The sequence below is a fragment of the Lactuca saligna genome, chromosome 6, assembly GCF_052625555.1.
Source record: "Lactuca saligna cultivar CGN05327 chromosome 6, ASM5262555v1, whole genome shotgun sequence".
NCBI lineage: Eukaryota > Viridiplantae > Streptophyta > Magnoliopsida > Asterales > Asteraceae > Lactuca > Lactuca saligna.
Genome location: NC_136422.1, coordinates 128,001,411 through 128,019,505, shown reverse-complemented (window position 1 = coordinate 128,019,505; position 18,095 = coordinate 128,001,411). Strand labels below are relative to the sequence as shown.

The 18,095-nt window shown below is 35.1% G+C and overlaps 1 protein-coding gene and 1 pseudogene across 1 annotated transcript; one reads left to right on the top strand and one right to left on the bottom strand.

Moving 5' to 3' along the window:
• Positions 1-1,256: 1,256 nt before the first annotated feature.
• On the bottom strand, positions 1,257-2,061 carry LOC145000689 (early light-induced protein 1, chloroplastic pseudogene; annotated as a pseudogene).
• Positions 2,062-9,050: 6,989 nt separating this feature from the next.
• On the top strand, positions 9,051-10,172 carry LOC145002883 (uncharacterized). The gene has a single exon (XM_078962067.1). It carries the CDS (start codon positions 9,051-9,053, stop codon positions 10,170-10,172), a length of 1,122 nt encoding a protein of 373 aa, XP_078818193.1.
• Positions 10,173-18,095: the final 7,923 nt, after the last annotated feature.

Here is an 18,095-nt window from a genome sequence, read left to right as displayed (position 1 = left end):
TTTCGTCAATGGTGCTAATTTTGTTGATGGTCCGATCAGAAGAAGAAAATTAAACATTCTTTGAAAATTATCATTACGAGCATTTTGTAATTCATAGACGCTATCTTTTAATATACTATAGAGATGTAAATCCTTAGGAGCTACATATTCTCTTACTTATGTAGTGATAATATTATATTTACTACAAGGAAAACGATCATTAGCGGCGACAAAAGTCGCCGGTAATAAGTCGGGTTGTCGCCGGTAATAGTAATAGCGGCGACGCGTCGCCGGTAATAAGTCGTCACTACTGTTTTGTTGCTATTGAGCAAATTGTCGCCGCTAATGATATTTGTTGCAGCTAATGGTGTGTGTCGCCGTTAATAACAATGTCGCTGGTAATAACACAGTCACCGATAATAGTGTTGCTGGTAATAACAATTTTCATTTTTTTTAATTAAAGATTTTGGTTGCCGGTAATAATATCGTCGACGTTAATTACATAACAAACATCCGATTATAATTAATTAAATATCAAAAGTTATAATATCCGATTAAACTTTTAGCTAACTATTAGTGGCGACATTGTTAACTTTTAGCGGCAACACATATGTCGCCGTTATTAGGTTAATGCGGATAAGGAACCCAACCGTTGGATTGGATATTTGATCAAACCGGCTTAGATGTAACGGAGAGGGAAAACGTGGATTCGAGTGATAACCCTTTAGCGGCGACACTATTACCGGCGAAGTGGATTTTAGCAGCAACTCTATCATTTGTCGCCGGTAATAGTGTCTTAGCGGGTGATATTGTTGTAGTGATTTAACTTTTCGAATTTCTCGTTATATTTGTTTTTACCTATCTTTTTAAACAGTTTGTTTGCATTTTGCATTCTGAAGATCATTAAATCAAATTAGGTATAATCAAGAATGAAGATAACCTTTGCGAGTGGCTATACAGAAGAATTTAGAGGTTTTTAACAATTTACTTGGATGGCTCAGGCACATTGAATATCAAAATCGTAAAATCGTTTTTTTTTTTTTTTTTTTTTTTTTTTTTTTAAGTGAAATAAATAAGATGACTGTTATCTTCAAGAATGAAGATAATTAACCTTTGCGAGTGTCTGTATCTCTAAACAGTTTCATAAACAGTTTCATCGTTAACATATTAAATAGTTACAAAATTAAATTTACATCATTTATTGATGGTTTTTGGTTTTATACTGTATTATGTTCTTTTATATTATCAAACATATGTTTTTCATGATTTGAACCATGTTAGGTCAATGATACAAATAAATATTCAAAAGAATATACATTTTCCTGTTTTATATTTAATTCTGTAATAGAAAAGTTTGGATTTTGGAATACATTATCTAGACAAGAGCACTGCCTTTAACATATTCAGTGAAAGCCAAAGCCACCAGCCCCAACATCGCAACCCGTCCATTCCAAAGCTCTGCATCTGACGTCATCAGTCCACTCGACTTCGACTGCACACTCACTCCTTTAAACAACGGCACCAACGACGCTAACGTCAACACCACGCTAGTGCCGACAAACACCGCCACTCCGCCATTGCCGATCTGGGCAAACACGTCTTGACCGCTGCTCACTTCCACCGCCATCGCCGACACAAAACCGATCATCGCCAACCTTCCGTTTATCCTCTCCGGTGCCGGTCCGCTGAATGCCAATACGTCAGAGAACTTCGAGCTGACCTTCGGTGCAGGCGGTGGAGGAGGAGGAGTGGTCATATTTGGTGTGGTTGCTTGTTTGGAACTCCCGGTTTCACCACTTTGTGGTGTCTTTGCCATGCACCTGATGGAGAATGTGGGATTTCTCTTGAAAACTGTGATGGGGGCTACCATGAATATTGAAGAAGCAGCCATGTCGGAAAAATATAGATGAAGTTTCGAGGGAGGAGAGAAGGTGGTAGTAGTCCTGGTGGTGGTGGTGGTTGAAGTGGAGGATGAGGGTTTGAGGTGGTGGGTTTTATAGTGTTGGGGAGAACTGGTGAAGACAAAGGAGAGTGGATGCTTAAAGGAGCCACGTTAAGAGACTTCACGTGGCTTTCGAAATTGCCGATGAGGGGTGGTTGTGGTTAAAAAGCCTCTAAATCTACACTTATTTCACTAGTGGTGTGTGGTGGGGTATGTCTACACTTATTTCGAAATTGCTGAGGGTGTTTGGGATTGTTTTAAATGGTTTTTTAATTTTTATTTTTTTTTAAAAAATTAAAAAAAATCAAAAGTTGTTTGGATGATAAAAAGTTCTTTTGAAATATTTTTTGCAAAGAAAAAAATAAAAGGTTTCACAAAGTTATATTTTATGATTTTTTGTGACTTATAGGGACTTTACATATAAAAATTAATTAGGCAAAAGTCATTTTATTTAATCCAAACACATCTACGCTGGTTTGGTTCAATCTGGTCTTTATAAATTTATGTATTTGTTATTTCTCCAGTTTAATCATCATTCTGATAGTAAACTATACTATAAAACCATAAATATAACAGTTGAAAAATATCGGTCTACAAGTTGTGAATATCGGCCTTATATTAGTGTCTAGTGTGCGTCGAAGACGTGCCCATTAGTGTTGTGCATCACTGACCATCGAGTTGTGTACATTTTGGATAATCTGATCAATCGAGATGTTCAACTTGCTTTGAAAATTGGTTATTTTTAAAGGGATGAGAGAAATCAAATCATCCAAATCCAATAAACAATTTCTGTCATACTAATTTGATTCAGCCTGGTGCTTGAAGAATATGCTCCTTTGTTGCTTAATTTTAGATGGGACACTTTCCATACATCCCATGTACTAAGAGTGTATCATAGACAACTTTCCAAGTAATTATAAAAGATTCTTTTATTACGTACCTAAAAACTCCGTTAGATTCAAGAACTTCTATGTTCTTTTTAAAAACCGTTTTTTTTGTTGAACTGGTTTGATGGCTGGTTTTGGTTTAATCTGGTCTTTATAAATTTATGTAGTTGTTATTTCTCAAGTTCAATCATCATTCTAATAGTGAACTATACTATAAAACCATAAATATAACAGTTGAAAAATATCAGTCTACAAGTTGTGAATATCGGCCTTATATTAGTGTCCAGTGTGCGTTGAAGACGTGCCCACTAGTGTTGTGCATCATTGACCATCGAGTTGTGTACATTTCGGATAATCTGATCAATCGAGATGTTCAACTTGCTTTGAAAATTGGTTATTTTTAAAGGGCCGAGAGAAATCAAATTATTCAAATCCAATAAACAATTTCTGTCATACTAATTTGATTCAGCCTGGTGCTTGAAGAACATGCTCGGTTTGATCAGGTCCAAGAATTAACATAAATTTGTTTGTTATTGAACCACTCTCATCTTCGGTCTCGGTCATATTGGCCGGTTCGAAACGGTTTCCACAACATTGCATCGACGTTGCATTTCCAAGATTCTTTGCATTTATCTTTTTCTTTTTTACAGACGAGACAATAATGAAAAAAATGTAGTTTCTATAAATTATGAAAATGTACATCGAACTGATGCATGATTTTTTCCCTTGCTCACATATCCTTCAAAATTATGGTATTTAATCTAAGGCAAACAAACTCTAAAACATGATAGTTTTTTATATCTCGGTTTTCGCATATCCCATAACTGATATATATACTTCCTAGATTAATAACATGGTAGCGGAAACACATAATTTTAATCCAAGGCAAACAAACTCTAAAATCTATAAGGATCTTAACTTAATTGATATGTATAACTAATAGAGGGATAAATTTACTGACCTTTGATAAAACTAATTTGCTTCAAGACCTCTGATAAAATTTACTAACCTTTAATAAAACTAATTTGCTTTAAGACATCTGATGTAGATTTCGAATTCTTCGAGATGCAAAGGAAGAGTAACCAAAGTATATTGCCTTTAATGGTTTATACCCAACAATAATAAACTATTTGATGCTAGAAAGTAACCCTTGGAACAATATAGATTGACCAAGGAGTTAAAGAGATAACAGAAAGTTTAAGACAATCAGAATGAGATGACTTCTAGGAGTGCCTGATATGGAAAAACCCTCAATAAGAAACTTTTTGTGAGGGATTTCCAAGGAAACTTCCGAGGAGATATATTTTGTCGGAAGTCCTGAGGTATTTCCAAGGCTATATTTTTCCTAAAAGTTTCCTATGAAATGTATTTGCAAGGAATTTTTTAGGAAATGTTTTTCCGAGAGGTTTCCTAGGATATATATTTCGAAGGGATTTCTTAGGAAATATATTTCCTAGAAATTTCCTAGGACCATACATTTCCGAGGGATTTCCTAGGAAATATAAATCCAAGAAATTTCTTAGAACCATACATTTTTGACCATTTTGGTGACAGAAAATTCCTAGGAAATATTCAGCTTTAAAAAAATTGAAAATTTTATTGGCCATAATGCAAAATAAAAATAAAAGACAATAAATAAATAAATACAGATGACTAAATTATATTTGAGATTCGTATACAAAAACAATAAATCTAAATCTAAAAATCATACATTACAATACAAGTTTTAACAATCGTCTAAACCACAAAACATAATAAAAATGTCTAAAAACATACAAATATTTACAAAAATATCCGAAGGAGCTTTTAGTCAATTGGGTTGATTGTCTTTCGGCCGTTTCACATTGTCGTTGGGTAATTTCTTGATGATTATGGTCCAACTCCTTAACCTAAAAAAATGATAAAACAAACATAAATACATTAGTAAACACAAAAGCAGTAAAACAAAATATATATTAACATTTTTATCTATTATAGTAACATACAACATGTATTTACAAACAACTATTTCCTAAGTATTTGTACCTGTAAATGTAAAGCCTCTAATGAAAATATGCAATGACTTCGTTGAAAAGTTTTGAATCTTAACAATGTGGATCTTCCACATGTTATCATCCAAAGTTCCCATTCCTTGTTTGATCTTCTGTAGTATTAGGTAGAAGAAAAAGTTTTTGGATATCAGCTAAAGTTCCATGCGTGTTATTTTAGTTCAAGGTTGAGACTACAGTAAATAGGCTATGCTAAAGTTAATAACGGAAAGTAATATAATTAAAAATATAATCCAAAGTTTAGGAACATTTATCCATGATCTCCAAAAAAAAAAAAAAAAAAAGTTAGTTCATAACCATTCAATTGGGCATTTTACTTAGCATTTTATCAAACTCACTACAAGAATTCCATCCTGTGCAGACGATACCTATCTAGACGACACATGTCGTCGGCAAAAGTCACCCTATACCGACGACATGTCGTCGGTACAAAGGAAAAAAAATGTTGACCATTAAACTTTGACCAGAAGGGCTATACCGATGACATGTCGTCGGTACAGACTCGACGGGAAAAGATGAAAAATTGGCGGTATATCGAAAAGCTTTACAGACGACTTGTCGTCTGGAAATTGTTCTACAAAAATATTTTCCATTTATTTTATTTCCTTATAGCAGAAATCCGAGACGACGTCGTTTTATGCGACCTATTCAGACGACTTGTCGTCGGTAGAGGTTGATAAAAATTTAATTTCCCTTTATTCTTAATCCGTGTCGCAGAACATGGGAACGATGTCGTTTTATGCGACCTATTCCGACGACTTGTTGTCGGTATAGGTTGATTAAAATTTAATTTCCCTTTATTTTTAATCCGTGTTGCAGAACATGGGAACGATGTCGTTTTGCGAGGCAATACCGACGACATGTCGTCGGAAAAAGGAGGCCCCGATCCGCGTGAAATCTTTTTTTTTTTTTTTTTTAATTTTATTTCATTTTTTAATGAACTAAAGCTATACGACGGCATTTTGGTCGACCTATACCAACGACATGTCGTCGGTATAGGGTTTCCCTGATAACAAAACCCCCTTTCAGCTTTCATTTTGCAGTCGCCTCACCATTTCCTCTCACAGCTTGCAGTCGTCTCTATAGGCTTTACCGACGACAAGTCGTCTGGACAGAGCTCAAAATTGTCGTCAGCATAGTGTACGATCCTTGTAGTGTCTTCAGCCGTGAGCCAAAGAAAAAGAAATAGTATGGCGTCTACTTTTGGCTGCAAACGAAAGAGACGAAGAGAAGCAAAGAAACACAAATAAGGCACCATAATTACTGGGATCAAATCTTTAGAGTATTATAATAATCCATATTCCCTATTCTAATAAAAGAATAGGTTTAATCTTCTATTGACAAGTGTCCTACAATTAGAACTCGTCATTAATGTTATATATCATCTATCATGCCACTTGTCAACTTATTAATTATCCATTTTAAATTTAAATTTTAAATTCCCCTCTAATTACATTAATTTAATAATTGATTATTTATTTCAAATTTAAAATTTCTCACTCTAATTATATTAAATTAATAATTGATTCTTCAATTTTAAATTTTTCTCACTCAAATTATATATTATTAATAACATTACACTGAAAAATAAAATAAAATTAATACAGATTATAAGACGATATAACTTCACGTATTTATTTAAATCAATGATTATAATTTTATATAATTAAAAAATATCACTTAAATAATTATTTATTTAAAATAATTGTTTAATAATTTTATTTTTTTAATATGAAAATTTAATTAATTTTATAACCATGGTTCTCACGAGTTATAAACTAGTATTTATTATATAAGAAAAGAAAAATTGAAGCAAGTTGCAAGCACGTGTGCTCCCTTGGGCTGTCAAATTTTTTCATCATTCCTACTCTAGTTTGAGTGTTTGACTCTTTTCTTTTAATGAAGGTTATTGCCATCTTAAGGCTAAATGGTATCGAGTAATCAAACCTATGCGTGGGGCTTACGTGGCAAGGCCACCTACGGGTGAACACCGCCCCAGGCGCGCGTAGGTGCTTTGTGGCGTAGTGGGAATCATGGACGAAGACGCTTGGTTCAATTTGTGGATAATTTTTTTTGACCGTTTCTCTCTTTTTGACCGTTACCAAGTTAAAAAAAAAAATTAAAACAACACTTTATACACATATATAAATACATACACAACATATAAACAAACACATTTCCATTCACATCACAAACATATTTCTATTCCCTCTATTAATCACACTTTCAAACATAGATATGAATAATTTTGCAGGTTCGATTGCTTCTTCTTCATCCGATGATGATAGCTCTGATGAAGATGATTTGGTGTTGCACACGTTGTTGTCTGCGGCACGCAATAGGGTGCAACAAAGAGGCGAAAGTACAAATACCGAGAAGAGGCATAGGATTTCGATAGTTCAGGATCGTATGGCGGCACATGAGCTTTTGGTACGTGATTACTTTGCCCCTGATAGTTTGTATGACCTATCAAAATTTGAAGACTGGTTTCGTATTAGTAGAAATTTATTTTTACGTATTGCTAGAGATTTGGAAAACAATTATGAGTTTTCCAATTGAGATGGGATGCAAGAGGTAAACGTGGGTTTAGTACCCTACAAAAATGCACATCATCCCTTAGACAATTGGCATACGGCATAGCAGCAGATGCTTCAGATGAGTATCTGAAAATGTCTGAGAGGACTGGACGAGAATGTGCTTATCTTTTTTGTGAGTATGTCATAGAGCTTTATGGTGACATATATTTGCGGCATCCAACTAGAAATGATATCGAACAATTATATGCCACACATGAAGCTAAACATGGCTTACCAGGAATGCTTGGCAGCATTGATTGTACACATTGGGAGTTAGCAAATTGTCCCAATGCATGGCGAGGTCAATTCACACGAGGTGATCATGGCGTCCCGAATATTATACTAGAGGCCGTTACAACACATGACCTATGGATTTGACATGCATTCTTTGGTATGGCGGGGTCAAACAACGACCTGAATGTGCTTGGAGCCTCTCCAATATTTAATGATATTTTGCAGGGTAACGCACCAAACATGCCGTTTGTTGTGAATAAACATCAATATAATTATGGGTATTACCTTGGTGATGGGATATATCCATAGTACACTACGTTTGTCAAGTCATTTTCATTTCCGGCTGATGAAAAACGACAATTGTTCAAGTTAGCACAAGAATCGGCAAGGAAGGATGTGGAACGGGCGTTTGGGGTCCTCAAACGAAAGTGGCACATTATCAAACATCCGACACGGTCATGGGATAGGGCGAAATTGATGAAGGTGTTGACTGCTTGTGTTATTTCACATAACATGATAATTGAAGAAGAGGGTAGGGCTATTTGTATGTATAATCCGGAAGATATTCTTAACTCACCTGCAGTAATACAAGTCGGCAGCCCTGCATACTTCACACGACTTTTGGAAATACAAAATAGTGAAAAACATCACAATTTACGTTATGATTTGACTGAGCATATACGGCAAATGCAATTCCAGCAACACAGTGAGAATGACGACGACGGTGATGACGACGAGGATGACGACGACGAGTAATATTTTATATGTTTTTATTTTTTATTATTATTTTTTTGTAATTTATGTTTTAAATTATTATATTTTTTAAGTAATGTAGATTTTAAATTTATGTTTTTTAAATTAATGTAAAATATTTTTAATTAATATTTATGTTTTTATTTTTGTTTAATAATTATTTTTTGATTTATTCTAATGTAAAAAAAAATAGAAAAAGAAAAAGAAAAAAATGATGTAGAGTGGTGGTCATTTCCAAGAGATAGTAGGTTGGTGGTGGGTTTGTAGTGCAGGTGATGTGGCGCTGATGTGGTGTCATTTTTTGAGTAGGCTGGGTGTGACCATACCCCTTAGCCTAATGTTTTGTTTAAAGTTGTAGTTGAAAAAGTCAGAAGTAGTTATCTAGCTTTAATGTATGTTCCTTTTGTATTAAGTATGTTTAAAAGAAAAAGGAGACAAAGAACAGAAGTCTCGTTGGTTGCTGGCATTGTTTTTGTTCTCTCTTCACTTCCTACACATACACACGAAACCAAGGAAGTTTCTTATATTTTCATTTTTCTACTTAAAAAAGTGATTAAAGAAGGTAATAAACCAACATTTGGTATCAGAGCGCTCCAAGTTTATGCCAAAATATCAACCCCGATCTGCATCCATGGGAGATTCGTCAAGGAACAAGAAGGATGGGCATATTACACTGCACTATCCTATGTTGTCAAGAAACAATTATGCTGCATGGGCTATTAAAATGAAAGTGTTCATGCAAGCACAAGGTGTTTGGGAAGCCGTAGAGCCCAGTAAACCAGAAGATGTAGTTGAAGTTAGAAAAGATAAGATGACACTTGCAGCCATCTATCAAGGAATCCCAGAAGATATGTTGTTGTTGTTGGTAGAAAAACAAACAACAATGGAAGCATGGGATACTCTAAAAATCATGTACATGTGGGCTGATAGAGTAAAGACAGCAAGGATGCAGAAGTTAAAAGAAGAATTTGAAGTTCTAAGTATGAAGGAGATGGAGACAGTGGATGAGTTTGCTATGAAGATAAACAATATTGTAAGCAATATTCGGACCCTAGGTGACAAAGTTAAGGAATCTTATGTAGTGAAGAAGCTACTACGGGTAGTTCCATCAAATTTTTTGCAGATTGCATCAACCATTGAGCAATTCGCGGATCTTGATAAGATGACTATTGAAGAAGTTGTTGGTAGGTTGAAAGCTCACGAGGAGAGAATCCGAGGGCATAGTGAAGTTGAAGAAAAGAATCTTCTATTGACTCGCCAAGAGTGGTCTGAAAGAAACAAGAAGCAAAGTGAAGAAGACTCAAAATCCTCTCACAGATCCTACCATAACAGTCCAAGCAATCAACGAGGTCGTGGAAGAAGTCGTGGCAGATGGAACAACTGTAGCAACTGTGGTAGAGGCCATGGAAGGGGTCGTGGAAGAGGCCATGGAAGAGGCGTAGCTAAACAACAACGAGAAGGAAATCAAGGGTCATCTAACAGTCACGACAAAAGCAAACTCCAATGTTATAACTGTCAAGAATTTAGGCATTATGCCTCAGAGTGTAGAAACCCAAGACGTGAAAGGAACCATGAAGCAAATTTGACCCAAGATCATGCTGAACCGACATTATTATTTGCATCTTTTGACAATAATGAAGCAATAGAGGATCTATTCCTGAATGAAGAAAAAGTGACACCAAAACTGAAGTTAGCAAGTGATGAAACAACTCAGTCGAATGTGTGGTATCTAGACAATGGAGCAAGTAACTAATGGGTTTTGGTCCTAAGAACATCCTATGTGCTCATACAAACCCTAATGTTTGGATCTAGGTTTCTCTATTGTACATGCAAGTTATCCAAGACTATAAACCCTAATTCTAGCATTCAAATAATCATATTCACATGAGAATAGATTTATAATGTTACCTTGATTGTTATGTAGCAATAACAATCCCAAATCTCCTTGTATTGACTTTGGAAGGCTTAGAGTCACAAGTGTCACTCCTCTAATGGCTCACAAACACCATAAGCAAGAGGATGAAGAGGAGAGAGGTTGGAGGCTGTCCAAAAACGTGTGAAACCCTAGAAAGATCATTAGCCACGTTTTTGGGTCATAAGGGTCTTATATATAGTAAGGCTATTAGGGTTATCTAACAAGGAAACCCTAAATTGGATGCTTAAGCCCTAAGCAACCCATGGAGCCCTTTCCTCAAGGCCTTGGACGATTTCATATGGGCTTCCCCATAGAATTCGTCCACTCCTTAATACAAGGCAAGCCATGGCCCAAATTGCAATTATCTTATAATTACAATTCCAGTCCCTTAAGTTTAATTAATCTCTTTTAGTCACAAAACTAATTACCAATTAATTATTGACTAATATTAATTAAACAATATGATTTCTCCTTTAATATATTATTCCCATAATATATTAATAAATCATATTTAATCCTTTCTCTCCATAATTCATCCTATCAAGTTGCTTTGGTGAAGGCAACCCAAAAGGACCATGCACCATCGGGTCAAGTACATACCAAAATAGTTATGAACTTAGACACTAATCCAACAGTCTCCCACTTGGATAAGTCTAAAAACTATTCTGCGTATGACTTCAGATCCTGATCTGCAATCGTAGCTTTCCAAAGCCGCTGTCAACTCTGATCCTATCAGATACGCGTGTCCTTAGATAAGGGATCATATATTCCTCCATTCTAGATATCGTATGAGATATGATTTCTAATCATTCTCTTTGTACTATTTCTTGATTTCCGATTTATGACGACTGACTAATTGAACAAATCAAATTAGCCCTAGCCCGGCCGAGCATTTACGTTTGTCATCACTAAATCATCGAGGGGCCCAAAGATATCGCTTTTATTCTACTTCGAATAAAAGGAACGGATAAACTTTGATACAATGCTTGCTTGCACTCACTAACCAAATCACACATAATAATATGTTTCATAACACCAAGTTACTAGTGCGTTTACATGTTATCAATGTGCAACCGATTTGCAAGATACAACTCACACATCTCGGTTTCAAGAATATAAGATATTATCATCTCACCAATCACTCGTGATACAATTCATGGAGTGATCCAAGTGAGCGTGGGTTTAATCCAATGCTCAAATTCATATTCATAAGCACTCATGAAGGTTGCAACAAACATTTGCTTATGTCTAATACTCTTTTTGACAATCCACACACCAATCCACGACAATCTTCATTCATACCTACTTCTAACATATGAACGAATGTAGCCCGTTCGAATAATTTGACTGTTTTAAACCAATTAAATTATTCAAGAAGTCAAAACATGCAATGTGAAACACAAGAATAATACTAATCCCATATGGCCTCAAACCCTTGAGCATAAATAAAACTCCTTTTATTTATCACCATATCGATTACTCATTATTTGTCGTTTCGGGTAATCAACTTCTTACTTGAATTATTACACTTTTCCCATGCTCCTATCATGCACACAATGTTTACATATGGTTCTTACTTTGTGAAATAGACCAAATTGAGCACATTTCCAATCATTCTCATTTCACAACTCCTAATCCTTTTTCATAAGTGTAAGAATATCAAATTCTTGCTACTTATAGAATATGCTAGATTCTAACATTCTATGTAATCATCCTTTCGTAATGTCACTGCACCAAAGTCACAAAGACTATTGCCAATGATATTACAAAGTCCTCTATCGGAGATTGTTACAAGACAATTCCTTAGATATGATGTCTCTCACTCACAGTACATTCCTTTGAACATCCTTTTGCATAAAAGTTTCTAATCTAGACATAGATTTTCAATATTCAATTCCCAATATAGACACGCTTCCATATTTTTCATTTGACAACTCATTCTTAATAGAATCTTTTCTATTCATAATAATGTCGATATGGTCCATTCAATACCATGCTTCCAACTACTCACAAGCAACCAATCCTCGTCGAACTTTGGATTGTCCTTTGATAGTTGTTTAATTATTTTAGTCAAAACCGATTCTAGTCCCTTTTCCCTCTAAACACGCTAGACATTTTGAAAATTTTAGAATGGTAAAATATTAAAGCATTTGCAATTGATCCTATACCCGAAGCGTATGGGACACGATGCATAATGTTTTATTTGCTATGTTCTCAAAATTCGAATTCTGAAGAGGAATGCCGTAATCATAATTGAAATTTTAAGAACACACTATGTACCTTTGACTAAATTTATTAACATTTCTCAACCTAAGCCTTTAGATTTGAAACGAAGCATAATATTCTCTCCCTTAATTATAGCAAAACAACTTTACAACCCTTACTACTTTGCAAGGTATAACTCTTGTTTTCTATAATTAATATTGCCAACTTGCAATACTTGCCTTAATAATCATACAATCATAACATTTATGCTCCCACTATCATGATGATTATTATAAAACATAACATTTATGCTCCCACTAGCTTCGACATGTATTCAAAACATCTTAACTTCCAGAAAAACAATACCTATTGAATTTCTTAAGTCCATGTTTCTAATACTTAATGCTTTGATAATCTTTTATCAAGGCCTCTTAAGCTTATACACCTTTGCTTTAGATAGTTCATATGTGTGTCTAAACAATTAAGACTAATTGCTAAACCTCACAATTCAAATCATGGAAAGGGATACCGTAACCATAATTGAATTCGAGAATGCAACTTTACAATCAGTATCTTCTTAAAATCTTTCTTAGTGAAAGCATTTCCTCACAATCATTTTCATGAAGGAGGAAATCTTATGACACTTAGATTTTAATGGTGTATATGTTCCTATCCATGTGAATTTGTCAAAACCAAAGTTTACGACAAATTCAAACTTATATGGACCGAACTCTTTTAATCTTGATTTCTTGCCTTATGGTAGCACAGCTGCCCCCCACGTCTTCCAAGTAGTTAAGCGGCTCACCTTTTTCCTATCAATGTACCTTTCATTGATCAAGGTGCCTTGCCTTTTATGCATTCAAAATGAGAACTCATAGAACTCACATGCATAATTAACTCAATTGGAAACAGCACAGAAACAAAATAATGTCAACACGATAGGTAGTAAACCTCAACTCGTGTGCTTGTGATGATCGATGTGACAACCCGAAATTTCCATTTTGTACAAACTATATCACTTCAATAGAAGTTATAGCAGTCACAGTTGATTTTCGGACTTTTCGCGTAAGTTTGAGTAAATCAGGGTTTTCACTTCAGGAAATATCGGGAGAGTGGGTGCACTAGGGTTTTGTGCAACACTGTTATTCCAACACTCTATTACATTAGAGTTCATTTCAGGAATAAAAATATTTTTTGGCAAAATATCTCAGGACTATAAATAGAATTCTGAACTAAATTCATTCATTATTCACATTTCCAACTAGAGAAAAGCCATTTTCTCTCTCACGGATCTTCGGGTTTTTATCCCAAATCGTGAGTACCTCTTTCTAGTAGTGTTAGAATGCTTATTAGATGCTTGTAACATGATTTAGATGGCTAAATCATTAGATCTAGGAGTTTACTCCCCAAGGTGTTCTTGGGCGGTAAACTCCCGAAACGAAGCCAAAACCGACCCTTGTGTTATGCTAAAGCCTTAGACTCATATGTATGCAAGTTAGGAACAAGAAAACAACCAAAACCCACCCAAGTTTGGGAGTTTACGGCCCTAGATTATCATAGGCCGTAAACTCCAAATTCAAACACTAAATGGTACTTTTAAGGCTCCTAAAGCCTTAGACAATTACCTAGACTTGTTCCCATTAGATCTAGGGCATTGAACACATCAAAGAACACAAACAAAGGAGAGTTTATGGCCCAAGTGTATCTTAGGCCGTAAACTCCAATGAAATGGACGAAAGGGTGTTTTTATGACACCTAAAGCCCTAGACCTTTACAAGAAGTTGTTACCCACTTAATTGAGGGACCAAAACCACATCAAAATCACTTAACAAAGTGAGTTTACGGCCAAGACATGGTTCCTGGGCCGTAAACTCCTAAAAGGGGCACCAAGGTGTGCCTAATGCCTTCATATGCTTAGAATGAAAGTCTAGAACCTATACCACAAGTGCAAGGGACTTGAAAGCATCAAAAACACACCATACTTAGAGTTTACGGCCGTAAACTCTAAGGGGATTGGCCTTAGGGCCGTAAACTCCTAATTGGAGTATTTCTAGACCTTAAACCCTTCTAAGGACTTATCCACCAAGTTAGAATAATTCTAGAAAGCATTTGAGACTTCAAAACACACCAAACACACATGTTTGGGAGTTTACGGTCGTAAACTCAAGAGTTTACAACCGTAAACTCCATGTGTGTTAGTATATGAGGAGTAAACTCAATTATAGGGTCCTTTGGAACCCTAAACACAAGTGCCTTGTCCCACATTAGCTTAGATGCAATCCTTAGGGCCTATAACACTTATATAATGTGTTTATTATGCCTAGGATGTCTTAACTTTATCAATTAGTGATTTAAGACTAATTGAATGCATATATGTGTGATTATATGTTCATTAGGATCGTAGTGTGTGAACGAGTCCTCGCTTGACACCTAGCCATCCTATACCATCACTTCATCCCAATTACCAACTTCAGGTGAGTTCATACCCCTAATCAATGTTTTAAATGATTTTAAATGTTTTATGGGGGGGGGGGGGGGAATACAAGTAGAAAACATTATGTTATTAAATCAATCTTATGTATTTTATAACTATGTTTTCACTCAGTAGATTTCACATACTTCAAAAGGTGACACATGAAATGGCTTTCTATCTCAAAAATACCTTGATAACAAAAGTATTAGTTTTGAAATGTTTATTAAAATGACATCAAGTCACCCTTAATTATTGTTCAAAACTCCTAGATATCTTGCAAAACCATTATTTTTACCTTCTTGAGCAAAACTACACTTATACACATATGTTCTTATATATATGTATTGATGTTATAGTTTCCATCCTTCGTTCAGTTTCCCACACCCTGGTGTATCGAGCGTGTATAAATCTACTTGAACAACCAATTACTTTCTAGTTAATTATCATAGGGATAGTTAGAAGAAACAAAACATTATTCCTATTACAAGGAATCACACAAGAGTCAGTTCATTCATGAGTCTATACCGGTACCTTACATGATACATGAGTACAATTACCTAGGATTACATGATACATGAATACGCTTACATGAATACCATACATGAATACTGTTACTTAGATACATTATCCTGTATTCACTTACGTGGATACTTGTACCTAGAGTTATTAGGAAGATTTATTCGTACCTTCTGTGTAAATTTTCCTGCCTATCCCAGTTCAATGGGATGTCTATACGGGACTAACCATTCCGGAACTCAGCTGTTAGCAACAATGGGTGATGAACATCTACAGATGTCTAAGGTTGTTTATGATATTAGGAGTTAGTTACGGAACTAACCATGCCTCCATCTCCTGTTGCAACAGAGGATGAGATGAAACTCTTCGGATGATCATTAGGTTAACGCTGTTATGGGATTAACCCGCCCTCCACCCTGCTGCCGCTACAGAGGGTGAGTGGACAATCTTCGGATGTTCATCGGGTATACCTTTCGCTTCGGCGATGTCGTGTTAATCCTGGTCACCCAGGGATAACACTTACATGATTATGCTTTTTCCTGTTTACTTTATTTTGTGATATATTCACATAAATGATGAGTTAGACTAAGCACTTTTAGTACTAGTCAATAGAAAGGAAAAACTATCATTTTACAAACAAAACATTTGGGTCTTGGTTGAAGACTACATCTCAAACTGATAGGAAATAAGGGATTTTCTAGGGTTTTTCATACTTACATCAACATTTTCATTTAACGATTTACATGGCCTTCATAACAGATTTTCACAAATAAGGCAATGACACTTATATACTTATGAATTCACCAGCTTTAAAGCTGATAGTCGCTTTCAAAATAACTTGTATTCTCAAGTCATCAGTAGACAGGTACGGAGGCCAGGTTTTGAGAAGACGGAGCAGACAAGTCTCATATTTCATTTTGATTGTATATTTTGGTGTCTTAATACAATGAAAGAACACACATGTATTAAAACTTTACTTATAATGCAATGGATGATGTTGTTGCTTGTTTATTATATTACACTGTTGTGATACTGTACATGATGTCCTCCACCCCTGAACGTTTCCGCCGTTCGTGGTTTTGGGTTGTGACAATCGATAAGGTATATTTGATTTATTCTTGAAACCTTTCAAGACCAATAAGACTCCCACTGACTCCTTGACATATAAGATTCTCTTTGTCAAGAACCATTTCTTGACAGAACAAATATTCAAGAGTTAGTGTAGCTTTTATAAAAAAAACTTCATAAATTGGTCCTAGTTGGTCTTTGTCTTATCCAAGACATCACAACTTTCCACATTTGATGAATGTTATAAACCTTATTAATACTTTTTCACTCGACGTCACAATCTTAACTTTAAGACTTGTTATAGGAACGAAGTACGATTGACCTTTTGATTTAACCATTTCTTCAATTCTTGATTCCTCTTCTTAGACATACAATTGTGCTAAGACTCACTTAGAGGATCAATTAAGATATGGTTCTTAATCATTAAGACCTATCATAAAGCATAAAAGCTACACTCCCTTCTTCTTAGAATGGAGAAACTTTTATCTTTCTGCCTACTTGATTCTTCTTATTTGTTTTGCTATTGATTTAAACCTTTTTAATCAATTCCGAATTACACTTAATCTTATAAGTATAATCATATTTACTAAACTTTTAGTAAATCATGATGAATGTCTTGTTACTATTATGGTGGACTTTGACCATCACACAACTTTGTGTACTCGATCTCCTAGTCCTTCACTTGACACTTTGTCAACGAATTAGTCTAATTTCCAAATATGAAATTTCTCATTCATCATGCAACCAAGTTGCGTGATTCCAAATTTCTGTCCAATTGAAATTTGGGCGATGAGAAACTCTCCCTATTTGGTAAATTCTCGACTTTTCCATAAACACCATAAATAAAAATCATATCCATTTGTTGTAGAAATATGCAAACACCAATTTTCATAACGATTTCATTGCAAGGAAATAAACAAATAAATAAATAAGTCAAACGAAAATTTATTTTATTTATAAAAGCAGCGGAAAACATTTGTCCTTACAATGCAAAATCCATTGAAAACTATGTAAAAGAAAATTTCTAACAACTCTATCATAACTATCTAAGCTCAAAATCTAATCTTCAAGTCCATGCGATCAAGATCCATTTCTTGTGATTAGATTCATCTTGCTCTTTCACCAAGCTTCCTTTCTTTTCAATGATCCTGCAAAAACATTTAAATGCAATCTTATCACATCATGTATTTTGAATCAATGAATAGGAACTTAACGAAGTTAGATAGTGGATTTTACCTGAAGCGCAGTCATACTCTTTGACTCTCCCATCTTTGGAATTTTCAGGATCTTGGGGAAGACTTCTATCCAACGCCCTTTCTCTTGGCAGCAAACACAGGTCGCTTCTCTTAGAACGTCCTCGGAAGCATGGTCGGTTAACTCTCCCAACAAATACGCTCCATTGCTTCGCCAAATCATTTCTGATTCAGCAGCAATGACCATGTAAGTTAGGTCAATGAGGTTATCGTCATGATCCATCATATAATACCTTCTTTTGAACT